This window comes from Oreochromis niloticus, linkage group LG12 (genome assembly GCF_001858045.2).
Source record: "Oreochromis niloticus isolate F11D_XX linkage group LG12, O_niloticus_UMD_NMBU, whole genome shotgun sequence".
Lineage (NCBI taxonomy): Eukaryota > Metazoa > Chordata > Actinopteri > Cichliformes > Cichlidae > Oreochromis > Oreochromis niloticus.
This window is the reverse complement of record NC_031977.2, coordinates 15544024-15571156: the sequence shown is the minus strand read 5'-3', so window position 1 is coordinate 15571156 and position 27133 is coordinate 15544024. Positions and strand designations below refer to the sequence as shown.

The following is a 27133-nucleotide window of genomic DNA, read 5'->3' as shown; positions in this document are numbered from 1 at the left end:
CAAATAAAATCACTATGTAGCAATACACAGTCTGATTCAAAACAAAATATAAAAACACAATTTTCCACTGTGTGACAAGTACACAGAGACCAGAGTAGCGATTAGGAAAATGTATTTGCAGTAAGATTAATAACAGAATAAATACATAAACCTCCTCAAAAACATTAACACCTAAATGGAGAGACATAATCGTCTCTTAGGGGAAGTACTTTATTTTTGAAACCGTCTCAGCAACACAGCAGGAGTATTCTCAGCTTGCCCCATCTTCACCTGTCTCTCTGGTCTCCCTTGTCAACTTGTTCCTAGCTCTGCTTAGCCCTCTATCTTTCTGTGCTGCAGGTTCTTCTTCACTGGTGTTTACTGGGGTACTGTGTGTGTATTTATATTGTATTGCTGCCTCCTAATGATTCCTTAATCAGTCACCGACCATTCACTGTGTCAGTTCTTCGAATAAGTCCAGTAAGTAGAGCTGCTAACAGAAAGGAATGGTAGCCAAAGAGTACAAAAACACAGTGTAGCAGTTAAAAACATTTGATTTATTTATCATTTCAGAAAAAGCCGAAGGCAGTCAAAAACAACAAAAAATAAAATCGAGCTAGCAGTCCAATTTTGAACATTAAGTGCACAGGTGCAAGGTTTTAAGACAAATGCTTAGGAACCAAACATCACAGCAATCAGTCTTTTAACTGTTGTGTCTCACTGGGAAATGCCTTCCCCATGCCCATACCCCACCAGTTCCCCCAGCATCCATCTGTCCTTTCCATTTTGTTGCTTCCCCTTGCTCTGTTGCTAGCACCTCATCTTTTATACAGAGTAAGCAAGTGTTGATAGTTGCTTTGATTAGGAAACTATAGTCACAACTTTTCAAAATAAAAGTATGCAAAATATAAAAAAACTGGCAGCTATAAATGGAAATTTCTATAATTAAACATGTCAGATTACTCTTTTTATTTACCCTGCATACACTCAATAGATGTCATGGTCCTGGGTCATTTTGACCCAGCTTTCTTAGTTTTCTTGTGTTTTTGTATTCTGTTCATTATTTATTCCATGGTTCCTGGGTTGTTCAGTTTAGTTTATTAGATTTCCCCCCCGTGTATTTACCCCCTGTGTCCCCCTCCTGTATCTGTGAGTTCCTATGCCTCGTTTTTTCTCCTTGTGTTTTATTCCATGTTTTCCCTAGCCCGTTATGTCTGCGCTCTCCCCGTGTTCTCTCTCTCCCTCCTGTCCGCGTCTCTGTGTACTTCCTATTTTACTTTGATAGTCTCCCGTCAGTGTACGTCACATTGTGTTTGCTCCTGCCCTGTCTTGTTACAATTATTAGTATCAGCTGTGTCCCCTGTGTGCTTCCACTCCCTCATTATCCTTCTGTGTATTTATGTCCGCGTCTCCCTCAGTTCTGTGTTGCGTCCTCCCTCTTAGCTGTGTGATTCTCCTTGTGTTTTCCCATATGATTTATTTTTATTTTTCCCAGTTTAGTTTTGTACCGTTTTTTCTTGTTTCCAGCAATAAAGCTGTGCTTTTGAGTTCACGTTCAGTCTCGGTGAGTTTTGCGTTTGGGTCCAATTCCTGCCTGCATACAGCTAGTTCATGACAATAAAAGAAAAACGGACTAGAGCAGGAGAACGACCTGACTAAACAAGAGTAGGACCTGGATGTTGCACTGAACGTGATGTGAGTGCTGGAGTTGAAAACCCCTGCAGCACCTTATGAACACTGGTTATAATCGCTACTTGTTATATTAACATGCTGAGTGAGATCTGGGGTGGGATAGTAACAAGCACCTGACTCTGTGGGTTCAGGATCTAATCCAGTGTGGAAGGCAGGGGAAGCGAAGCTACTATAACTTCCGGCCTTGATTTTCCCAGGTAGCTAAGGCCCCTCAGCCTCACCAGGCTTAAAAGCTGCAAATCTGGAAGGAGCGATGACCAGTGGAAGCACCACCTCTGGGTCAACGGCAAAGCTAATGTCCAGATACACCTGGGAAACAGTCAGAAATTGAGAAACTTGTAAAGAAATATTATTATCTGTTCTAATTAATACATAGTTCAGACACACATTTCGCATGTGGCTTATTTATTTACACATGTTTACAAACAACGCAATTTTATTTCTGAGAGGATGTGATGTCACCAAGAAATTGTTTCATACCTTTATGTAATATTCAACTGAGATGATTTCACAGTTATGGATAGAGAAGATGACATCATCAGGAATCTTCAACTGGCAGGAGACAGTTTGCTCCGAGTATTGCCTGATAGTGCCCCCGACCTCTTTGAGTAGAATTAACAGTGAGTTCTTTGTGTGGTACTTGCTGCGGTACACTGTATTTTGTTCAAGCTTGAATTTGGGCCTCATGTTCTTTGAAGAGGAGTTGCAGATTTTGGCCATAACAGATAAAGTTTCACCTGTCAAAATCAAATCAGAACATTGAACTGCATTTTTAAATCTATCAATATTTGCCGTGCAACTTGAACCTTGATTTTACCTGGAGTGCAAACATTCCTGTCAATGGTAGCAGACATTTGGACCCGTCCCCGGGAGAGCCCACCTATGTTTTTACTCACTGTACCAGATTGTGGACGCTATGAAAAACCACATAGACAGAGAAGATTTTTATGATTTATTGCCTGTGATTTTCAGTGTGATTTCTTTTATACCAAACACTTTTCATTTAGCACACATGTCACATTTATAGCACATATCAGTGCAGTGCTTACCATCCCTTCCCAAAACTGCTGAAATGTCTTGGAAATGAAGTTGATCTCTCTTTTAACTTCAGAAGGCCACCACCAGATCCTGGATAACTTTGCTTCAAACATGTACACAATTTTTCCATTTTGCCCCTTGAAGGATGAAGGCATGCTCCTGTAAAACAAAACCAGTGTGGAAAGTGTACATTTGCCAAATATATATATATATGTATACATATATATATATATATATATATGTATATATATATATATATATATATATATATATATATATATATATATATATATATATATATATATATATATATATATATATATATATATATGTATATTAAAAAAAACACCCAGCACGCCCCTGCGGGCGGTTTATCCTTCAAGCTCGGGTCCTCTACCAGAGGCCTGGGAGCTTGAGGGTCCTGCGCAGTATCTTAGCTGTTCCCAGGACTGCGCTCTTCTGGACAGAGATCTCCGATGTTGTTCCCGGGATCTGCTGGAGCCACTCGCCTAGCTTGGGAGTCACCGCACCTAGTGCTCCGATTACCACGGGGACCACCGTTACCTTCACCCTCCACATCCTCTCGAGCTCTTCTCTGAGCCCTTGGTATTTCTCCAGCTTCTCGTGTTCCTTCTTCCTGATATTGCTGTCATTCGGAACCGCTACATCGATCACTACAGCCGTCTTCTTCTGTTTGTCTACCACCACTATGTCCGGTTGGTTAGCCACCACCATTTTGTCCGCCTGCATCTGGAAGTCCCACAGGATCTTAGCTCGGTCATTCTCCATCACCCTTGGGGGCATCTCCCATTTTGACCTTGGGACTTCCAGGTTATACTCGGCACAGATGTTCCTGTACACTATGCCGGCCACTTGGTTATGGCGTTCCATGTATGCCTTGCCTGCTAGCATCTTGCACCCTGCTGTTATGTGCTGGATTGTCTCTGGGGCATCTTTACACAGCCTGCACCTGGGGTCTTGCCTGGTGTGATAGACCCCAGCCTCTATGGATCTTGTACTCAGAGCTTGTTCTTGTGCTGCCATGATTAGTGCCTCTGTGCTGTCTTTCAGTCCAGCTTTATCCAGCCACTGGTAGGATTTCTGGATATCAGCCACCTCCTCTATCTGCCGGTGGTACATACCGTGCAGGGGCCTGTCCTTCCATGATGGTTCCTCGCCTTCCTCCTCTTTCTTGGGTTTCTGCTGCCTGAGGTATTCACTGAGCACACTGTCAGTTGGGGCCATCTTCGTGATGTATTCGTGGATGTTTCTTGTCTCATCCTGGACTGTGGTGCTGACACTCACCAGTCCCCGGCCCCCTTCCTTCCGCTTAGCGTACAACCTCAGGGTGCTAGACTTGGGGTGAAACCCTCCATGCATGGTAAGGAGCTTTCTTGTCTTGATGTCAGTGGCAGGGCGTAGGTGTTGATGGCCCGGATCTTGTTCTTACCGTTCAGCTGACTCCTCAGGACTTGCCTGACCCTCTGCAGGTACTTGGTGGTTGCAGCTTTCCTAGCGGCCTCTTCATCGTTCCCATTCGCCTGTGGGATCCCCAGGTACTTGTAACTGTCCTCTATGTCTGCAATGTTGCCTTCTGGTAGTTCAATCCCCTCAGTTCTGACTACCTTCCCTCTCTTTGTTACCATCCGACTACACTTCTCCAGCCCGAATGACATTCCAATGTCATTGCTGTATAGCCTGGTAGTGTGTATCAGTGAATCGATGTCTCGTTCACTCTTGGCATACAGCTTGATGTCATCCATGTACAGGAGGTGGCTGACAACCGCTCCGTTCCGTAGTCGGTATCCGTAGCCAGTCTTGTTAATGATCTCACTGAGGGGGTTCAGGCCTATGCAGAACAGCAGTGGGGACAGAGCATCTCCTTGGTAGATCCCGCACTTGATGGTGACTTGTGCTATGGGCTTGGAGTTGGCCTCTAGTGTTGTGTGCCACATTCCCATTGAGTTCCTGATGAAGGCTCTTAGGGTCCTGTCGATCTTGTACAATTCTAGGCATTCCAGTATCCAGCTGTGGGGCATTGAGTCATAGGCCTTCTTGTAATCAATCCAGGCTGTGCACAGGTTGGTCAGTCTGGTCTTGCAGTCTCGGCTGACTGTTCTGTCTACCAGTAGCTGGTGTTTTGCGCCTCTGGTATTCTTGCCAATCCCTTTCTGTGCCCCGCTCATGTATTGACCCATGTGCCTGTTCATCTTAGCCGATATGATGCCTGACAGGAGCTTCCATGTAGTACTGAGGCAGGTTATTGGTCGGTAGTTGGATGGGACCGGTCCCTTCTTGGGGTCCTTGGGGATCAGGACCGTCCGACCTTCGGTTAGCCATTCCGGGTGTCTCTCATTAACTAGCAGCTGGTTCATTTGTGCTGCCAGACGCTCGTGGAGTGCAGTCAGCTTCTTCAGCCAGTAGGCGTGAACCATGTCGGGCCCTGGTGCTGTCCAACTCTTCATACTGGAGACCCTTTCTTGGATGTCTGCCACTGTGATGGTTACTGGACCCTGTTCAGGGAGGTCGCTATGGTCTGCCCTCAGATCCACTAGCCACTGAGCATTGCCGTTATGGGTTGCGTCCTTCTCCCATATGCTCTTCCAGTATTGCTCCGTCTCCAGCCTTGGTATATATATATATATATATATATATATATATATAAATGTTAATGAGTATTAAATTTCCACTTACCCCTCTGGGATTTTGAGCCTGAATTTAAATTTGTGGACCCCTTTGGGAAGTGAAGTCCCTGCAAGAAAAAGCTAAACACTTTTAAAAATGTCAGCTTCTTAAAAGACATACAACTATATTTGCAGTTTACTGCTGATCATTAACATTTACATACATATTCTTTAAATGTAGTATTTAGTTTATATCTGCAACACTATTTGAGTAACTACAAAATACAAGTTAATCCTTTCATACAGTTCATATTTCATGCTTTCACAGTATTTAAGAGTCAAAACTGACCCAGGTCAAGAATGACCTCTAAGTGTTTCCAACAAACTACACTACAGATAAATTTACAATCTATAAATAGCTTGTCTGATATTAATAAATGGATGATTAATCCTTAATGTTTCAGAGAGCAGGAAGAGTGTATTTTTTAATGTTTTTTAACACTCATTTTTAGAGGAAAAACATTTGCTGTCACAGAATAGCATGTCATGTGCTATGTAAGACATGAAATTATAACAGTCATAATTAATTAAATATAAGTGAAAATGGCAAGACAGTACTGGAAGCTTTTCGAATTTATTATAACCATTTACAAACATTGCAACCATTAAAACCTGTCCTCACGTTTTATCATTAATTAAAAAATAATCACAACAAACATGCAGGTACTAAACGTGCTTCTTGGAAACTAGTCTGTGCATTTAAAGCAGTGTTAAAAATTCTTGCATATTTGTGGTACTTGCATGTTTCCTCAGCTCCCTAAAATGGCATCCCCGTTGCCATAATCTTGTGACCCTACAAACTCTCTTTTCATCTGTCTTAACATCAACAAGCTCAGAATCAATTTTATTGTGTTCATTTTTAGGTTTTCTTTCAGTGTTGGTACTTGTGCTTGCAAGTGCAAAGCACGAGTACTAACAGATAGGCACATACCTGCATTTATGTAGTGCTTGTCTACTTTTATTGACTGCTAAAAGAGGTTTTGAGTACAAGTCAAATTGTAATCATGCATTCATACGGCACTTTATTCTTTACATTTCACCTTCCTGACATCCATGGCCAATTTAGAATAACCAGCTGTCCTAAGACATGTGTCTTTGGGAGCAAGAAAAAATCTAACCCACTCAAAGGACTCTGGAGGAGTCAGATATACACATTCTGCACTGTTTCATGGTATTCTTAATACTTCAGTGTTTGGAGATTCCCCCATTAAAGAGTAGCACATCTATCGCTGTATGAACCTGGTAAAATGTGGTTGGAACAAAGATAGTTCTCCTGACACTGTCAAGGATCCTCTTTCAAGTCCATTACCACGGCCCCATTAAAAAAATATACATACATAGTTTTACATTTCAAGACTCTGTAAAAATTTCCTGTTGGTTCTAAAATCTAAATAGATACAGTTCAAATTTGACCCAGAATAGCTTTGGTGTACAAATATTTGATATTTTTAACTTTATAATACAGCTCGTGGAGAACGATGTAATTCCCCTGTAATTAACAAGGTAGGTTTTTACAGGAAATAAATAAATAAATATGCTGTAAGTAAATGTAAGTCATTTTAGTTACTGCATAATTTACTGGTAATTTAGCAAAAAACAAACAATATTTCTCCGTCTTAGATTTGAAGTATACTTTTCAGGGCAATGGCTGTTATTGATTGCTTCACCTTACAAAAACCTCTGGGTATTTTACAGAAGACACACACAAAACATAACTTTTTAGGTTGTGGGACAAATTATGGAGTGACTTACTCTTCTCTTTTTACACCTTTATACTTTTTGCTGTTGTGATTGATGGATTTTATGATATTCAATTGGCCTTTTTTACTACACTGTACTATTTTTGTTTAAATTCAAAATGGGTCAAATCTAAAAAGGATGCAAGGTTTTCATTAGTTTTCATTACTTGAACTGGGATCATATCTCACTTTATTTATTATAATTAATATTATTTTAATATGTAAACATTTTTGTTGTTCTTATTGTTTCAGTGCAAATCTTTATTTCCGTAGATGCTAACTTCATGGACAACTCTATTGGACACATGGCCAACTGCTTTTATTATAAAATTCTACAAAAAACAACAACCTCTACAGGCTTTAAATGAGTAAAACCTCTTACCTTTAAATGTTACACCAATTAAGTAATCCTTCACTTTGAAATATCTCTTTTTTGAAGTGAACGTCATCAGATAACCTCCTACTTCTTCTATCCATTTTGTCTTTGCGTCTCCTTTGGCTTTTACAGTCAGGCTATTAACGCTGACATTTGTTGTCAGTCTGAAACTAACTGTGCCCACTATAGTATCTCCTTCAGAATAACTACCATCTTCATTAGTCGTTTCAAAAGTCAAATGAAAGTCCTTTATCAAAGACATTTCTGAGATGAGTGAGAGGCGATGTGTTTCTCATCACAGATAAACTGATTTAAGGGGCATGACAGGAGGCTCCGCCTAAAAATTAACATCATGACATCTGATTTGACCACAACATACATTAATTTGAGCTGCAACCTCATTTTGACCAAAATGTATCACCCATTAGTTGCAGAAACATCGGACCTGCTATGTGTTTGGGTGAAGAAGAAAAAAAATCTGGGTGAGACAATGTCAGGAGTTTTCCTGTATTGCAACCCAGGTCGGAATAAAAAGGCTCAGACAGGTTTACGTGTACACGGTCGAGACTCAGGGAGACTCGCCTCGTGCAATAAAAAGAAAGAGTCTTTATTCAGAGAGCACATACAGGAAGAGAGAAAATAGAACTGCAGGCTTCCTGTGTAACTTCCCCATTTAGGAGTCTGCACAGAGTTGCAGAGTACTGAATACTGAAAAGAGCAAACACATTTAGATAATGAAACGTACTTTTAAGCATAACATAATAAAAATCCCAAAATCCTAAGAAATCTCTTAACATTCCCTCCTGTTGTACATATGTATATGTACAGTTCATAGCTTATCAGTCTATGGCCACTTGTAAACATTTTTAGCCAAGACATCATAAAACAGTGGGTTTCGTGAATATGTTATATCTAAGTGTCTATCTCATTATCATCTTCTTCATTCTGTGACAGGGTGATGTAAGCATGAATTGAAGCAGAATAACAGTATTATAACACCAACAAAAACAAGTCCTTTAATCAGCAGGGACTTCCAAGAGCCGCTTAAAAGCCACGTAAGCAAGTCTTCTGTGTTTGCGGCATAGTCTCGTTGTTGTGCATCCCGAAGTTGTCTGAGTGTTGTCAGAGCATCAGTCATGTTCGGTGAGTGCACATTATCTGGAATGTATGTGCAACATGTGTTGCTAAAGAGAATTCTCCTTTCTCGGCGAGAATTATGTCCAATGCTACCCTGTGTTGCATTACTGCAATACACAGAGCATCAATCTCCTGATCCCATTCGTCGTTGAATTTACATGAAGCATTCAGAACCTTTTGTCTTTCAGTCCAAAGTTTAAATTCCTCTGGGACATCGGAACCCCATATGGAATCATGCTGCTTGAGGTCCGGGGTGCTTCGTCTTTTCCTTGTTGTTGACGTTGATGTTGACGTGGCGTCCATGGTTATCTTGAAAGTGTGGTCAGATATGAAAATGGGAGCGCACTGACCTGTCCAGTTCCCAGGAAGGATATCCCAGGCAATCCCTTGCACCCAGAAGGTGCCATTTGAGATGCTGCTGCTCTTCACGGGCCCTCCAGGAGCGTGTGTCTGTACTGCTTTGCAGTTGGTGGTGGTGTTTCCCATTGGCGTGGATCCGTTCTCTTGGCGGTAGCATAGGCTGTGGCTCTAATTCCCATTGTTTTCAAGAAAGACTGGGAATGATTTAGCCTTACTTCTGTGCTTCACTTTCAGGTCAACCCAGAACCATTCGTCACATGTGCCGTTTCGTAGTCCTATCTGGAGAGGTTCCTCATGGTTGACCACGATTCCCTGGAATTGATGCCCACGGCTGGCGTAGCTTGCGGCACACTTTGCTTGAATTATGTCCATTCCCTTCGCATACAAGGTGGCGTACTGTGTCGCTGGGGGCATATAGGAGCAAACATAGCAGTCCTTTCTGGGTGTGCTGTCATGTATATATCGATACCATGCGTTGTTCATCTTCTTTCTTTCGGGTGAGTGTTAAGAAACTCACCAGGAGTGCAACATTAGCCACTAGGAGGACGAGTGTCTTCATGATGACCAGACACACCTGTGACCTCTGATGAGTAGACTACTGGCAAGAAGAAGAAGGTGGGGTATACCCGATCAGCCCTCCCTCCACCAATAGATCACCATACAGGAGTTAGGGGTGTCAGCATCTAAACATTTAGGTTGTCACTCACTTTTTTGCAGTGGCTTTGATGGATCCAGGACGGTCTTTCTGCTATTTTGCAGGCAGTAGGTGTGGTGAGTAGCACTTGATAAGGACCTTCCCACCTTGGTGAACTCCAATTTTTCCTTTGGAGTACTTTGATCAGGATCCAATCACCTGGTTTCAACCTGCAAGATACTGGAGAGTTGTTTAGAACAATCTCTTTATTTTCAAGTAATTTAGTCATCCATTCGGCTAGTGTAGTTTTTCTTATTGACTTATCTATAGGCTCACTTGTGATTGGTAGTGGAAATAGTCTACCGTGAATGATTTCAAAAGGTGTGAGTTTCTGAGAACTTTGTGTCAGTCTCATCCACATTTTTACCAGGCCTATACACTCAGGCCATGGTCTCCCTGTTTCTTCCATGCATTTTCTCAGTCTCTGTTTCATTTCCTAGTGCTTCAGAGACCTTACTGATTACTTCATTAACAATATGTGTCCCATTGTCTGATCTTATCAGAGTGGGGATGCCATATATTGAAATAAAATGGTTGCACAAACATTTTGCTACTGAGATGGCATCTGCTTTTTTACTGGATAGATTTCTGGCCATTTTGAGATCACGTCTATGATCACTAGAGCGTATTCTGAGCCTTGGCTTTCATTTAGCTCAATAAAACTCATGTGGATTGTATGAAAAGGATGAGGTGGTGTGCATTATGCGCATTATGTTTTTGGCAAATCATGCATGTTCCGACAAATTTCTGAAATCTTATCTACCACTCCTACCCCCCCCCTCCTGTTGACAATAATGCTGCTGATATGTGTAGGGACTTTGGTAGTATTGGTTTGCTATTACAGGTCATCAAACCACTTTCTGGCTGTGCTCCACCTTTTAACCATTTCCTTTGTTCTGTAGTTGGTGCAGCTTCCTGTTCGTTTATAAGCACATCAAGTGGTATTTGCATTGAGGAGTCAGACATTAATGTGTCACTGTGATCACAAATATCATCACAAATTTGTTTTCCAAACTTACTAAGCAAACAAACAAAAATAAAACAAATTGCCTATGGCCTAAGGCTTTGCGTTCATATCAATTGAGTGTAAGCTGCTTTCTTCATTGCAAGTGTTTATTGCCATAAGGTTTAATTCATGCATCATATCACTGAGTTCCAAGTTCAAATTATCTCTTCTGACCCTTTCCAAAAATAATTTCACATATAACAATTTGAGTATGTGTTGTCTATTCATTCAATTCAATTCAATTCAATTCAATTTTATTTATATAGCGCCAAATCACAACAAAAGTCGCCTCAAGGCGCTTTATATTGTACAGTAGATAGCACAATAATAAATACAGAGAAAAACCCAACAATCATATGACCCCCTATGAGCAAGCACTTTGGCGACAGTGGGAAGGAAAAACTCCCTTTTAACAGGAAGAAACCTCCGGCAGAACCAGGCTCAGGGAGGGGCGGCCATCTGCTGCGACCGGTTGGGGTGAAAGAAGGAAAACAGGATGAAAGACATGCTGTGGAAGAGAGACAGAGATTAATAACAGATATGATTCGATGCAGAGAGGTCTATTAACACATAGTGAGTGAGAAAGGTGACTCTATTCATAGAGTCTATTCATAGAGTTCTGTTTCTCTCTGTGGGCTGTCTGGACACACCACAGGCACACATATATATATTTATATACATATTTCCTGTTTCTGCAGACTAATCGAACTCTTTTCTTTCTCTTTGTATTCATAGTCTATAAACCCTCTTTAATTCTGCTAAATCTTGATCTAAAACCAACACCTTTATGTCACGCTCACAACTCCTGAATAGAGCCCTTTCAGACATCAGGTATCATCACACACACTCAAACTTCCACTTGTTCACTCACTCTACTATGAATCTTTGTAGTGTTATTATTACTTATGTTTTATTATTTTTGTACAAATCACTCAAAACCTATTACTCACAGCATTTACACAGTTAGAATCACTCAAAATATGCTTTCATACGAGTATTTCAGACATGCTTTTCAAGATATATAGAGGTCACTCACTGTACATCCACAGTAATGAATTCAAACTCTAACTAAAATTGTAGTGAGCAAAACCAGCATCTCCATGCGCGTCACTGCTCCTCATTAGCTTGGTAGTGTCCACATATTTAATTCAGCTTCTCATTAGTTGTTAGTATAGGTTTTCATCTTAACAAAGTCTCATCTAAGATGACAGGTTTACAAGCAGGTCAAGTGTCTCTATGCACCTGATTAGTGTAGTTATTTCCTTATTTTCTTCATCTCATATATCATTGTACTGAGTTTGAGCAAACCTTAAGCTTGAATCAGACTATTTTTAACAATCTTCCACCTCACATCATAACTGACTGAGGTGCCTCTTCTTATTAATAGTATGTCATTATTAATGTTATCATTGTATTGTTTTTCCTTTTTTATAACAGCATAGTATATTACAATACACTACTTTACTACTAATATACAATAGTATATTAGTTTATATTTTATTATGTATCCATCATGGGTCTGTGTGAATCTGCAGCTTCACACCTTCCCAAGCTGGAGACATTTTCCTTTTCCTTGGCTGAACAATGACACAGCCTTAATATGCCTTATGCATCTCTCTTTTTATTTGATATATTTTCGTGTGAATTATCTGGTTTCATGCATTCTATTCATTCTAGGCACGGTCGTCATGCCAACTATGTTTCATTGTTAATACCAGTTTACAGGTTGTTAACCTTCCTATTATCTCCTATTATCATGCTTATCACTAGATAAGCTCTGCTCTAATTTAAGTTAACCTTAATTTAACCTTTTGTTTATTCCACTTCATTCCACTTTCCATGCTTTAAAATACAACTCTTGTGTACTCTTTGTTTTCTTTTGAGCATCCTTTTCAGTATTTATTTCTCCTTGGAGGGATTCTTATAATTTAGTCAATGAGGAGGGGCTACATTTTCCCTCCCATGTGGGGGGTTTAGTTTGTTTAGGATTCCTCCGTCTACATGCACTAATTTGTCCGGCGCCTGGACATTTTTCTCTAACCACTGCTCGTCAGCAATTTCTCAATAAATTTATCCCTGACCTGTCTGGTGTGTTCTTTGGACTTCATGGTGTTGTTGCTCCCAATATTCTCTTAGACAACCTCTGAGGCCATCACAGGGCAGTTGTGGAGCTGTTTTGCAAAGAAGAATGGGCAAGGATTTCAGTCTCTAGATGTACAAAACTGGTAGAGACAGACCCTAAAAGACTGGCAGCTGGAATTGCAGCAAAAGGTGGTTCTACAAAGTATTGACTCAGGGGGCTGAATAATTACGCACACCCCACTTTTCAGTTATTTATTTGTAAAAAATGTTTGGAATCATGTATGATTTTCGTTCCACTTCTCACGTGTACACCACTTTGTATTGGTCTTTCACCTGGAATTCCAATAAAATTGATTCGTGTTTGTGGCTGTAATGTGACAAAATGTGGGAAAGTTCAAGGGGGCCGAATACTTTTGCAAGCCACTGTATCTCTAAGACACTGTATTTGTACAGTATATAATCACTGACAAATGAATAATCATAACATAACTCAATAGCTTTATAATTTTCCTATCTTCTAGTTTACATGTAAATATAATGTCTCCAAAGGAAGAAAAGAAATGCATTAAAGTGCTTATTATATAACAGTTTATTTACATCTTTTTGGCTGCTTAATACAATGTGCAAAAGGTTATAAATGAAATTTCAGCACCATAATGTACACCTAAAACTAAAGTTCACTGCAGGGGCTGACCGTCCTGATTGTGAATCAGAATCCAGGCAGACTGAGCAGGTTAGACATTTGTGTGTGTATTTTATTTAATTAAATTTTTTCCCACAGCATAACCGTGTAAACGTGTGGTTTGGTTGCTGCTCTAAACTCAACTGAACAGCTTAGATCAGGGGTGGGCAACTCCAGGCCTCGAGGGCCGGTGTCCTGCAGGTTTTAGATGTCTCCTTGGTCCAACACAGCTGATTTAAATGGCTAAATTACCTTCTCAAGTCTTGAAGTTCTCCAGAAGCCTGGTAATGAACTAATCATGTGATTCAGGTGTGCTTACACAGGGTGAAATCTAAAACCTGCAGGACATCAGCCCTTGAGGCCTGGAGTTGCCCACCCCTGGCTTAGATGAACACCTTTCTGAGAAACAGCTGTATGTGTAATGGTAAAAAAGAGGGGAGGCCTAAACACGCCTAAATGCCTAAACATATACACTAACTTCATAAGAAACTACACAGCTCAAATGTATGAAGCCATGCTGTAGCCCAGGTGACTGCCGATGACTGCTTGGATCAACAAAAGAGAAACAAAGACTGGATCAGAGAATGAAGCTTAAACCAAAGGACTGAAACTCTGAGAATCTCTGTAAGAAAATAATTTCATTATTTCTCTCATTTTTGTTCTGTCTGTTTGTGTGTTGCTGAAACTCCACTGACATCAAGAGGTGAAAACTGCGCTCAGTAACATGATTTAATTCACAGCTCAGTTTCTTTCAGAAGCCTTAAGTCACTACTTGGGTGATAATCTCTGACCAATTTTTGTAGGGTCTTAATGTACTTACTCATCTTTATGTACCACCAAAACGTTTAATATAAAAACATCATCATTTCTGTACACAGCTTTGTGTAACAATAGCTGAAACGCTGCTAGTAGACATCTAGGAAAGAGTGGGCACTCTCATGATTCTACACTGGCTCAGCACCTAGCAAGCAAAGAAATTTAAACTGGCTTCTGTTTTCTGAATGGGAATGTCATTACCATCATTACCTTGTTTGACAGCTGCTTTTCCTTGCTCTGCTTAGCCCTCTCTCTTCCTGTGCCCGTGTTCTTCTTCATTGGTGTTTACTTGGGTACTGTGTGTGTGTATTTATATTGTATTGCTGCTTCCTATTGATTCTTTAATCAGTCACCGACCTTTCACTGTGTCACTTCTCCTAATAAGTCCAATTCTGGAGAAAAGTTTGGTTGCTTTCAAGAACCTAAATAACAGTCTCCTTCCCCCTACTGAGTCATCACACATGAGCAAATAAACTAGCCCTAATATTTGCATACATTTACTTGGCTATCCTTTTGCTTCACAGTATTGCCTGCAAAATCAAATCAAAATGGATTCTACTGCTTGTCTTTCTTAACACTCAGTATAATAGCCCATTAGCCCACACAGGATGCATCCTCATCCAATTCAAAGTCTCCTGATGACGGCGTGCTTCACTCTATTAGTACCCATGCCTCCTATTTCTCCCACCTTTCTTTGTACCATACATAAAGAAAGAAGAGTGAAAAGCAGAAGAAAGATGGAGGTCCTCAAACAAAATTCATTTTTAGACCACTAGTTATAGTTGCCACTTGCTATATTATGTGCTGAGTGGGATCTGGGGAGGGGTAGTGACAGGCACCCGGCTCTTTGGGTCTAGGATCTAATTCAGCGTCCAAGACAGGAGAAGAGACATCACTGCAGCTTGTGGTCTCGGTTGTCCCAGGTGGGTAAGGCCCCACAGGCTCACCAGGCTGAATGGCTGCAAATCTGGAAGGAACGATGATCAGTGGAAACACCACCTCTGGGTCAAAGGCAAAGCTAATGTCCAAAGAAACCTGGGAAACAGTCAGAAATTGAGGACAAGTGTAAAGAATGATTAATTTCTGTTTTAATTAATACGTAGTTAAGTTACAAATTTCTCATGTAGCTTATTTATCCAAAAATGTTTACATATAACACAATTTTATTTCTGAGGGGATGTAATGTCACCAAGAAATTGTTTAATACCTTAACATAATATTCAACTGAGATGATTTCACAGTTATGGATAGTGGAGATGGCATCATCAGGAATCTTCAACTGGCAGGAGACAGTTTGCTCTGAGTTTGGACTGATAGTGCGCCCGGCCTCTTTGAATAGATTTTTAAGTAACTTCTCACTATTGTACTTGCTGCGGTAGACTGTTTTTTGTTCAAGTTTGATTTTGGGTCTCGTGTTCTTGGAAGAGGAGTTGCAGATTTTGGCAACAATAGATAAAGTTTCACCTGTCAAAATCAAATAATAACATTGTTATGTCCACTCTTATAACTTAACGGGTAAAGTAATAACACCTTTTTGGTTGTTAGTAACTTACTTTATTAACCATGTTGTGGAAAGGCATAGGCATATCAATGCGCACATACACCACACTTGGTGTTCTCTACACAGAAAGTAGTACCACAAAAATATAAACTGATTTCACCAAATACATAACAGTTCCTCACATCCAGCTTTGATGAACACAATAAGTATCAAACAATCAAGATATTTTGAGGTAAATGCTATAAACCAACCATTTTACTTAAACTGAAATATGACACCTACTCAGTGACTTACAACACAGAGGTAGGTTGTTCCTCTTAAACCTTTTAATTGCTTTTCTTATGAAATGAACTGGAAACTTATAAGTTCAGTCTCTGAGGTGCTATGCGATTTCTCTCAGGGTAATGTCTGCCTGTTTGGTCAGAGTCCATAATCCTCTGTGTGGGAAGTTCAGGTGTTTGAGCATTGGTAGTTTCACATAAATCCTGAACCTCAGGTTGTGAAGCGAAGGCAAACTCTTCTGAATCTTGAGGTGTAGATGTGCTCTCAGGTTGCTGTGGAACCATGTGACTTTCCGCATCTAGAATCTGATCAACATGTCTACGCCAGACTAAGTTGGCTCCAACATTTATGGTGTATGTCAGCGGTCCGGTCCGTGACAGAATCGTGCCAGACTGCCATTTCTGACTTGGGTCTCTGTAGTCTCTGGCGAGAACTTTTTGTCCAACATTGAAGAATCTGGTTTTGTTTCTTGTTGCTTCCACCATGGAAGACTGTTTATCTTGGACATCCTTGCGAATATCTGGTTTCAGCAAATCTAGATGTGATCTCAGATTCCGTCCCATGAAGAGCATGGCAGGTGTGTGTCCAGGTGTTGCATGAGTGGTGTTCCTATAAGCCAGTAAGAAATTGTCGATTTTCTGTTGTAGCGGCTTCCCCTCTGTGCGACTGGCTTTCATTGACTGCTTGAAGGACTGGATGAACCGTTCGGCTTGTCCATTTGTTGCAGGATGATGGGGAGCTGAAGTGATATGTCGTATGCCGTTACTCCTAAGGAAACACTGGAACTCCTCTCCAGTAAACTGACGACCATTGTCACTTACGAGCTGTTGTGGCAGACCTGTGCGTGCAAACAGTGACCGAAGACTATTGATCGTGCTGGCAGCCGTTGCTTGCTTTACGGGGAAGATTTCTGGACATTTTGAGTGAGCATCAACCACAACCAGGAACATTTGGTCCATAAATGGGCCAGCATAGTCTATATGAATGCGTTGCCATAGAGCGGATGGCCACTCCCACGCGTGTACAGGTGCTGTTTGAGGCTGGCGCAGCGTCTGCTGGCAGCCAGTGCAGGATTTAGCCATATTCTCTATTTCACAGTCAATGCCTGGCCACCAAACATAGCTTCTAGCAAGACTTTTCATCTTAACCACACCTAAATGTCCATCGTGCAGTGAGTCCAGTACCTTTGTACGTAGTTTGGGTGGCAGGATGACACGAGTTCCCCACATGACACATCCTTGGCAAACGGATAGTTGGTCTTTGCGGGCGGAGTACGCAGAGAACTGAGTGTCACTGCAGGACGGCCAACCATTCACAGTAAAATCGTATACTTTGGACAAGATTGTGTCTCGGCTCGTTTCTCTTTTCACCTGAGCACTTGTGACAGGTAGGGGTTCCATTTGTGTAACATGAAACACAGTAGCTGAATCAGTCATTTCTTCGGTGGGTTGCGTGTGTGGAAGACGTGAAAGTCCATCTGCATTTCCATGTAGCTTTGTCCCTTTGAACTCAATGGTGTAGGTGTGTACACCCAGGAACAAAGCCCATCGCTGCAAGCGTGCCGCAGCCATGGTTGGCATACCTTTCTGAGGGTGAAAAATGGACACCAGCGGTCGGTGGTCTGTGATCAGGGCGAAGTGTCGTCCATATAAATACTGATTAAACTTCTTCACTCCCCACACTAGACTGAGTGCTTGTCTATCTGCGCATAGTTGCGCTCGGCTGCATTTAGGGACCTTGAGGCAAAGGCAACTGGTCGTTCTGATCCATCAGGCATTTTGTGAGATAGCACGGCACCAATGCCATATGGTGAGGCATCACAGGCGAGGCGAAGTGGTAGATTGGGGTCAAAGTGTGTCAGAACCTCCTCTGATGTAATAAGCTGCTTAGTGCCATTAAATGCCTCTTCACAGTTTTTTGTCCATTTCCATTTGACATTTTGTTGCAGCAGAGAGTGCAGCGGGTGCAGGACTGTTGAAAGGTTTGGTAGAAACTTGTGGTAGTAATTAATTAAGCCCAAGAATGAGCGTAGCTGACTCACATTTTTAGGCTCTGGTGCCTTCAGGACTGCTTCAACTTTGTCCTTGGTTTTGTGGAGCCCATGTCTGTCGATCTTGTGTCCACAATACTCAATGGCATCCTTAAAGAACTCACATTTGTTTTTGTTTGCTCTCAATCCATATTTTTCTAGTCTGGCCAGGACTGCTGTTAGGTTAGCCAGATGAGTCTCCTCATCAACACCAGTGACGATTATGTCATCCAGAAAACACTGTGTTCCTGGAATGCCTTGTAGGACCTGATCCATGGCACGTTGCCATACTGCTGGGGCACTGGCGATACCAAATACCAGTCTGTTGTACTGATATAGGCTTTTGTGAGTGTTTATCACCAGAAATTTCCTGGATGTCTCTTCTACTTCCATCTGGAGATAAGCCTGGGCAAGGTCAATTTTTGAAAAGTGTTTGCCACCTGCCACTGCTGTGAATATGTCTTCTATCCGTGGAAGTGGGTACTGATCTATGCGGAGAACTGGGTTCACTGAAACCTTAAAATCACCACAGATCTGCACACTGTCACTTGCTTTCTTGCTTACTGATACTATTGGTGTAGCCCAATCTGACCATTCCACCTTGGTGAGTATTCCTTGCTCTTCCAAGCGTTGGAGTTCTGCTTCAACTTTGGGGCGTAAAGCATAAGGTACAGGACGTGCCTTGTGGAATCCTGGTTTTGCATTGTCCTCCAGTATGATCTGTGCTTTAATATTTTTCAGGGTGCCGATTCCATCTTTGAACACCTGGGCATGGTTATTAAGTATCTGTTTCAGTCTTTCATCCACAGAATGTGCACTCAGGCCTCGTTCCAGTCTCATTGACTTTATTTCTTTCCAGTTGAGGTGGATGTGTTTCAACCAGTCACGCACAAATAATGGCACACCTCCATTTTTCAGAACATAAAGTTCCAGGTTACATTTCTTTTTCTCATATTCCACTTTCACTTTTAGTTTTCCCAGAGGAGTTATTCTTTCACCTATGTATGTTTTCAGTTTCACTGAGGTGTGTTTCAGTTTCAGATTTGGGAATTTGTCTCTGTAATCTTCATATGAGATCAGTGAGAGGGCAGACCCAGTGTCCAGTTCCATCTGTAACTCAACCCCTTGTATTTTTGGTGTGAGCCATATTGCATCATTATCTTCCTCTTGCATTGTGTACAGCTCCAGGCATGCCAAATCCTCCTGAGAATCATTTGACTCTGTCTCATTTACTTCATGCAGCTTTCTTTCTCTTTTCCACATTTTGTTATTTTTATCATACTGCTTTGATTTGCACATTTTCTGTATATGCCCCTTTTTGTTACATTGCAGGCATTCTTTCTCTTTAAACCAGCAATTAGCAGCGTCATGTGACTTTTTGCCGCATCTGAAGCACATCTGTAATTTATTATTGCGCTGCGGATGTATTTTATTTACAGAACACGGCTCCGTGCATTTTCCCTGAAGCTCTCCTGCATCTTTTGCTGCTGTCTCCATCGATATCGCTATCTCTAATGCACGGTGCAACGTGAGGTTATCCTCTGTGAGAAGTCGTTTCTGTGTGCTTTCATTGTTCATGCCGCAGACGAAACGGTCTCTCGGCGTATCTGACAGCCCCTCCCCGAACTGACAGTGTTCCGACAGCCGCCGGAGTTCCGCGATGTACTCCGATGTGGCCTCATTCGTTAGTTGATTTCGTTTATGAAATCGGAAACGTTCGGCTATAACCAGTGGCTTCGGTTGGAAATGTTTTTGGAGCACTTCTGTGATCTCCTTGAAACTTTTGTCAGCTGGTTTGGCCGGTGTGATGAGACTGCGCAACAAGTTGTATGTTTTCGCTCCCATCACACTCAGTAACACAGCAACTTTCCTCTCATTCTCTACTTTGTTAGCCAGACAATACTGTTCAACTCTCTCTACATATGTAGTCCAATCCTCTGTGCCATTATCAAAAACATCCATTTGTCCAACGCCTCCTGACATTTTCTCGGTATTTTTATAAGCCTCCTTCACTTAAAAGAATTGATGTTACTCACGTCCTCTCTGCAGCGCTTTAGCCAGACAGGTGAGTTAGCATCCACACGGAGGGTTAGTTGTTTTTGCCGTAACCTTTTTCGTGTCTTTTGGCCACTTCCACAAGGATTTCCCCCTCTCTGTCGTCCAGTGCACATCGGGGATCCGTTTTAATCCTCGTCGCCAGTCTGTTATGTCCACTCTTATAACTTAACGGGTAACGTAACCTTTTTGGTTGTTAGTAACTTACTTTATTAACCATGTTGTGGAAAGGCACAGGCTTATCAATGCGCACATAAGCCACACTTGGTGTTCTCTACTTTACACAGAAAGTAGTACCACAAAAATATAAACTGATTTCACCAAATACATAACAAACATTAAACGGGATTTTTAAATCTATCAACATTCGCTGTGCAACGTGAAGTTACTTTACCTGGAGTGCAAACATTCCTGTCAATGGTAGCAGACATTTGGACCCATCCCTGGGAGAGCCCACCTATGTTTTTACTCACTGTACCAGATTGTGGACGCTATGACAGATCACATAGAGAAACATGTTTACAATTTAATGCGTGTGATTTTTAATGTGGGCTTTTATGTTGAACACTTTTCACTTAGCAGTCACAAAGCACTTTCCAAATATCACATTTATAGCACGTATCAGTGCAGTGCTTACCATCCCTTCCCAAAACTGTTGAAACGTCTTGGAAATGAAGTTGATCTTTTTTTTAACTTTAGAAGGCCACCTCCAGCTCAGGGATATTTTTGCTTCACACATGTACACAATTTTTCCATCTACCCCCTTGAAGGATGAAGGCATGCTCCTGTAAAACAGAAGAGTGGGGAATTCATGCATTTGCAAAAGCAAATGATTAAATGTTAATGAGTATTAAACTCCCACTTACCCCTCTGGGAGTTTGAGCCTGAACCTAAAAGTGTGGACCCCTTTAGAAAGTGAAGTGCCTGCAAGAATAAGCTAAACATTTTTACAAATGTCAGCTTCTTCACAGAACTTTACATTTAGTCTTCTTTATATCTGCTACACTATTTCAGTCTTTCATTCTTCCAACTTTTCTTTTTGTGTGACTGCTTTTTAGTGCTATGCCAGTAACTACAAAAAACAAATTCACTCTTACATACAGTTCATATTTCATCCTTTCACAGTATTTAAGAGTCAAAACTGACCCGGGTTAAGAATTCCCTCGTAAGTGTTTCCAATTAATTTTGAACTGCGGATCAATTTAAAATCTATAATTAGCCTTTCTGACATTATAAATGGATGATTATTTCTTAAAGGTTCAGAGAGGAGGGACAGTGCTTTTTTTAGGCTTCACAACACACATTTGCTGTAACAGAATATCATGTCATGTGTTACGTACGACATGAAGTTATAACAGCTGTAATGATTTAAATAAGTTTTTAAATACAAATCAAATTTTAGTCATGCATTCATACGGCACTTTATTCTTTACATTTCATCTTCCTCACACCCATGGCCAATTTAGAACAACCAGTTGGCCTAACACGTGTCTTTGGGAGCACGACAAAATCTAACCCACTCAAAGGACTCTGGATGGGTCAAACATGCACGTTCTGCACTATTTCATAATATTCTTACAATTTCCGTGTTTGGAGATTCCCCTATGACCCTTGAAAAAACAGCATGTTTGTCTCTATGGGAACCTGGTAAAGTGTGGTGGGAACACAGATACTTCTCTTGAAACTGTCAAGGATTCGCTTTGAAGTCCATTACCACAGTCCCTTTAGAAAAAATATAAGAACATGATACATATAGTTTGAGACTTTGAGATTACCTAAAATTGTATTTCGTGTTGGTTCTAAAATCCATCTAAATAGATACGGTTCAAATTTGAACTTGATATTTTTAACTTTATAATACAGCCCGCGACTAAGGGTGTAATTCCCCTGTAATTAAATGGAACTTCATCATAATTTATTAGAAATTACAAGGTAATTTTATTTGCATACAAATACTTAATTGTAGGTACACTAGAATAAGCGGTAAGAAGTTTGGTTTTTACAGGACACAAAGAAATAAATTTGTTGTAAGTAAATGTAAGTAATTTTAGGTACTGCATAATTTGCTGGTAATTTAGCTGAAAAACAAACAATATTTCTCCATCTTCGATTCTAAGTACGGTGTTCTTTTTGGGGCATGGGCTGGATTATGGATTGGCTTAATTTTGCCTAGCCTCTGGATATTTTACAGGAGAAACACATTATGCATAACTACTACATAACTCGTTTTAAGGAATGTGTAATTGCCTGATAATTTTGTGGAATAAAAATTGCCAATCTTATATTTTAAGGGTGTGGGCCATATTATGCGGTGATCTTATCTTCCATTTTTAAATTTTTATACATTTTGCTGTTGTGATTGATGAATTTTCTAATATTCAATAGTCCTTTTTTACTACACTGTACTATTTTTGTTTAAAGTCAAAATGGGTCAAATCTAAAAAGGATGCAAGGTTTAATCAATTTGAATTATTTTTTATTACTTGAACTGGCATCATATTTCACTTTATTTATTATAATTAATATTATTTTAATATTTAAACATTTTTGTTGTTCTTATTGTTTCAGTGCAAATCTTTCTTTCCATAGACGGTTATCTTCATGGGCAACTCTACTGGACACATGGCCAACTGCTTTTATTATAAAATTCTACAAAAAAACAACAACCTCTCCAGGTTTAAATGAGTAAAACCTCTTACCTTTACCATTGTCTTCCAGTAAGTGTTCCTTTACTTTGAAATATCTCTTTTTTGAAGTGAACGTCATCTTGAACTTTCCTACTCCTTCTGTCCATTTTGTCTTTGCGTCTCCTTTGGCTTTTACAGTCAGGCTCTTAACTCTGACGTTTGTTGTCAGTCTGAAACTAACTGTGCCCACTATAGTATCTCCTTCAGAATAACTACCATCTTCATTAGTCGTTTCCAAAGTCAAATGAAAGTCCTTTATCAAAGACATTTCTGAGATGAGTGAAAGGTGATGTGTTTCTCATCACTGATTAACTCATGGGGCTTGACAGGAGGCTTTTAGATCATGACCTCTGATTTTACCCAATAACAAAAGTTCTGAGACATTTATTACAACATTAATACTAACTGCAACCTCATTTTGCCAAAAATGTGTCACCCATGAGCTGCTTAAATGTCTGGCCTGCTATGTTTGGGTGAAGAAGAAAAAAATCTGGGTGAGACAAAGATGAGAGGTTTAGAGCACCTGTCACTGGTAACGCACAGGTTTCTTGTAGTCCCTGTTTAGATAAAGGTATTTCCAAGATGCTGTATTTGTACAGTATGTAATCAATAAATAAACATAACATGACTCAATAACCTTGTAATTTTCCCATCTTCTACTCTACATGTAAATATAGTGTCTCCAGAGAAGGAAAAGATATAAAATGAAAGTCCTTATTACATAACAGCTTATTAACAATAACTTCATAAGAAACTACAAACTACTCTCAAATAAAGGCCATGCTGTAGCCCAGGTGACTGCCGATGACTGCTTGGATCAACAAAAAACTGAAACAAGGAAGCAAAAGAATTTCTGTAAGAAAATAATTTAATTATTTCTCTTATTGTTTGTTCTGTCTGTTTGTGTGTTGCTGGAACTCCACTGACATCAAGAGGTGAAAACTGTGCTCATTAACATGATTTAATTCACAGCTCAGTTTGTTAAGGAGGAAGAGGAAATGGAGCTTATTATCATCATGGGTTCATCCAGTCAGAATGACAATGAACAATCATCAATCACTTCCAGGTTTGTCATTTTATTTGAATAATCAGTATTAATTGGCACACATGGACTGCCAACTCTGAAACGAAACAAAGTGTGATTTAAGTCATTCATTAACTTAAAATAATATGTGAACTCAGGAGACCCAAAAAAAACCTCACCTCAGCTGCCGCCCCATGTGGAAGTGAAGAACGACTGAACTGTATGTGATTGCAGTCCTTATATAACGTGTGACAGGTGAGTGCAATTAAGGGCAAGCACCACACCCAATCAAAGGTGAGGAAAGTAAACAAGGTGAATCAGGTGAAGTGAGTGAGTGTGCTGAAAGGTGAGTCTTTACCACAAGTTTCTTTCAGAAACCTTAAGCCAGTACTTGGGTGATAATCTCTGACCACTTTATGTAGGGTTCTGACCAGGCTCATCTATAAAAATGAGGCAGATACTAAAACTTTCTTTTGATTAAACACGTTTGGTCCGTAATTGGTCAGATTAGTCTTAATGTACCACCAAAACGTTTAATATAAAAACATAATTTTTGTATGCAGCTTTGAGTTCCTTTGTGTAACAACAGCTGAAACACTGCTAGTAGCACCGGGGACATCAAATGCACCTCACCTGCCCCCCTTTTCCTTTTCCTTCAACGACTCTACTGCCCCCCACGGGGGCCCCACAAGGAACAGTACTCGCCCCTTTCCTCTTCACCCTGTACACTGCAAACTTCAGTTATAACACCAACACTTGCCATCTCCAGGAGTTCTCAGATGACACCGCCATTGTGGGTCGGGTGTTGGAGGGAAATGATCTGGAATACAGGGGGGTCATCAATGACTTCGTCAGCTGGTGCAAACAGAACCATCTTCGCATCAATGCCAGCAAGACGAAGGAGCTGGTGATTGACTTCAGCACGAAGCCACCCCCTATTACACCAGTGAAAATCCAGGGTTTGGACATTGAAATGGTGGAGGAGTACAAATACCTGGGTGTTCACCTCAATAACAAACTGGACTGGTCTATGCTGTGGTCTGCTGGAGTGGTGGAATGGCAGAGAGGGACAGGGGGAAACTCAACAAACTGGTCAGGAGGGCCAGCTCTGTCCTGGACTGTCCGCTGTCCACTGTCGAGCAGGTTGGGGAGGAGAGGATGTTGTCTAAGCTAACATCCATCCTGGACAACACCTCCCACCCCCCGCATGAGACTGTACGAGCACTGAACAGTGTGTTCAGCAGTAGACTTTTACACTCACAGTGTAGGAAGGAGCGCTACCGCAGGTCATTTTTACCAGCAGCTGTCAGACTCTGTAATGCAGCTTAACATTCTTTTGGTCATCTTACGCACCAGCTTTTTTATTTACTGTACATTTTATACATAGCTCAGTAGATTTTATACATAATCCTGTACATTTTATACATAACCCTGTACATTTTATACATATCTCCGTACAATTTTTTTAAAACATTTTTCTATACATATTCTGTACATTGTTACCTGTATATACCTGTACCTCAAATCCTTGCCAATCAGTACTCCTTGTACTCAACTCCAAATAGCTGGCAGCTGGACTAGAGTAGACTCTCCACTCCTCACACAAGACACAAAAACATCAAAGCATGCAATTAGTAAAAAAAAAAAAAAGAAGAATAATGCCAACCCAAATGTTTAGTGGAGGATTCTCTGCACTCTTTTCCATCATGCTACACTCTGCAACACACACCCCAACTTTTTCTATAGCCTGTCCTCGGGCACTCTGTTCAATATATCGAGATTGGGGTTTCCCAAAATTCTCATGGGCAGATCTCCTAAGACCCTCCTGAGCAGTAGGGACCGATTAGTGAGAGGGGGGATAGTGAACTGGCCCTGGCTTCTGCTGTGCTGTGCTCCATAAAAGCAACCACTCATCCGAGACTGTTGCTATATCATGTGTGGCTGTAGACTCTGGTTCCGGGACACCACCTCTTGTTGCATAGTTATCTGATGGTAGAAGAGTGCATAATCGCAGATGATTGCGATGAACCACTCTGACAGGACCATCCTTACCTTCCGGCCAAATTCTGTAAAATGGATTTGTAGGGCTTGGCTGACTGACTATGTGCTGCCAGTTTATCTTGTCTCTTCTTGTTCTGTGGATTAAAACACTTTCTCCTGGGAGCAATGGGGCTGCTCTAGCTTGAACATCATACCTGTCCTTCATCTGGCTTGCATCCTTCTGACTGTTCTTCTCCACCATGCTACACTCTGCAACATATTTACAAACAAAGGTAGTTTCATTTACGAGGGGATGTAACATCACTTTCATTGTAATACTGAACTGAGATTGTGTCACAGTTATGGATAGTGGGAATGGCATCATTAGGAATCTTTAACTGGCAGGAGGCTATTTGCTCTGAGTTTGGATGGATGGTCTCCCAGATCAGTTTGAACAGAGTACTCTCACTGGTTTTACTGTGGCTTTTGGTACCATACATTAATTTTTGCTGAAGTCCCAATTTGAGTCTCGTGTCCTTGAAAAAGGAGTTGCAGATTTTGGCAAAAACAGATTTCACCTGTCAAAAACAAACTATAGCAGTTTAATAAATGTAACAATATTTGGTAGGTCAAGCAGTCGATACTTTATCTGGAGAACAAACTCCTCTGTTAGTGGAAGCAGACATTTGAATGTTTTCCTTGAAAGGGGCCACTCTTCTTTTAGTTTACTAGATTAACATAATACCTCATGGAAATGCAAAAGAAAGGTGGACAAGGTAACTCTGGTTTTTATATTGTACTGTTTTTATATGGTATATTGTTCAGTTTTATCTGAAATACATTTCATTTTAAAAGTTACAGCACACTTTTCTAATATCCAGTTTATTGTATATGACACTGCAGTGTTTACCATCATTTGAGCAGTTTGTAGGAAGGACTCAGAAAGTATTTTTTTTTTTTTGTATTTTAGAAGGCCATCGCCAGCTCCTGGGTATCTTTGCTTCAACCCTGTAGACAATTTCTCCATGTTTCCCCTGGAAGGATGAAGGCATGTTCCTGTAAAACAGAACCAGAGGAGAATCTAGATATTTACAAAAAACAATCTATGGCACGATATTAATGCTGGTATCGAGAATTCCCACTTGCTCCTCTTGGATTTTCAGCATTAACCTAAAATGTCTGTGAAGGTTCTCAGTCATCCAGGTCACCGTAGTCAAAGGAGTTTGCAAAGAAAAGCGTCTGGACTTCTTTAAGTTGCTTGAAGACGTTTCACCTCTCATCCGAGAAGCT

The 27133-nt window shown here is 40.7% G+C and overlaps 3 protein-coding genes across 3 annotated transcripts in view; all 3 read right to left on the bottom strand.

Annotated features, from left to right (window-relative positions):
* The window catches only part of LOC102077264 (arrestin domain-containing protein 3), a 62551-nt gene that overhangs the window by 24666 nt on the left and 10752 nt on the right, over nucleotides 1-27133 (bottom strand). The gene's annotated exons all lie outside the window — the stretch shown is intronic.
* LOC102076967 (arrestin domain-containing protein 3-like) lies at nucleotides 84-7790 on the bottom strand. Its single transcript, XM_005473204.4, has 6 exons — nucleotides 7515-7790; nucleotides 5404-5461; nucleotides 2721-2868; nucleotides 2489-2585; nucleotides 2152-2408; nucleotides 84-1980 (listed from the first exon to the last, which is right to left on the bottom strand). Exons 1-6 carry the CDS (start codon nucleotides 7768-7770, stop codon nucleotides 1873-1875), a joined length of 924 nt encoding a protein of 307 aa, XP_005473261.3. The 5' UTR covers nucleotides 7771-7790; the 3' UTR covers nucleotides 84-1872.
* On the bottom strand, nucleotides 13830-23519 carry LOC100701410 (arrestin domain-containing protein 3). Its single transcript, XM_019365657.2, has 6 exons — nucleotides 22852-23519; nucleotides 21019-21076; nucleotides 20790-20937; nucleotides 20547-20643; nucleotides 15493-15749; nucleotides 13830-15320 (listed from the first exon to the last, which is right to left on the bottom strand). The coding sequence occupies exons 1-6, from the start codon at nucleotides 23105-23107 to the stop codon at nucleotides 15078-15080; spliced, it is 1059 nt and encodes a 352-aa protein (XP_019221202.1). The 5' UTR covers nucleotides 23108-23519; the 3' UTR covers nucleotides 13830-15077.

Bases quoted from the DNA above. Each gene is read 5' to 3' on its own strand.
- LOC102076967 (XM_005473204.4), bottom strand. From the start codon at position 7,770: ATGTCTTTGATAAAGGACTTTCATTTGACTTTTGAAACGACTAATGAA. The intron at 2,409-2,488 runs GTAAAATCAAGG...TGATTTTGACAG, and splicing joins CAGGAATGTTTGCACTCCAG to GTGAAACTTTATCTGTTATG. The intron at 1,981-2,151 runs GTATGAAACAAT...ACTGTTTCCCAG, and splicing joins CAGTTGAATATTACATAAAG to GTGTATCTGGACATTAGCTT.
- LOC100701410 (XM_019365657.2), bottom strand. From the start codon at position 23,107: ATGTCTTTGATAAAGGACTTTCATTTGACTTTGGAAACGACTAATGAA. The intron at 15,750-20,546 runs GTAAAGTAACTT...TGATTTTGACAG, and splicing joins CAGGAATGTTTGCACTCCAG to GTGAAACTTTATCTATTGTT. The intron at 15,321-15,492 runs GTATTAAACAAT...ACTGTTTCCCAG, and splicing joins CAGTTGAATATTATGTTAAG to GTTTCTTTGGACATTAGCTT.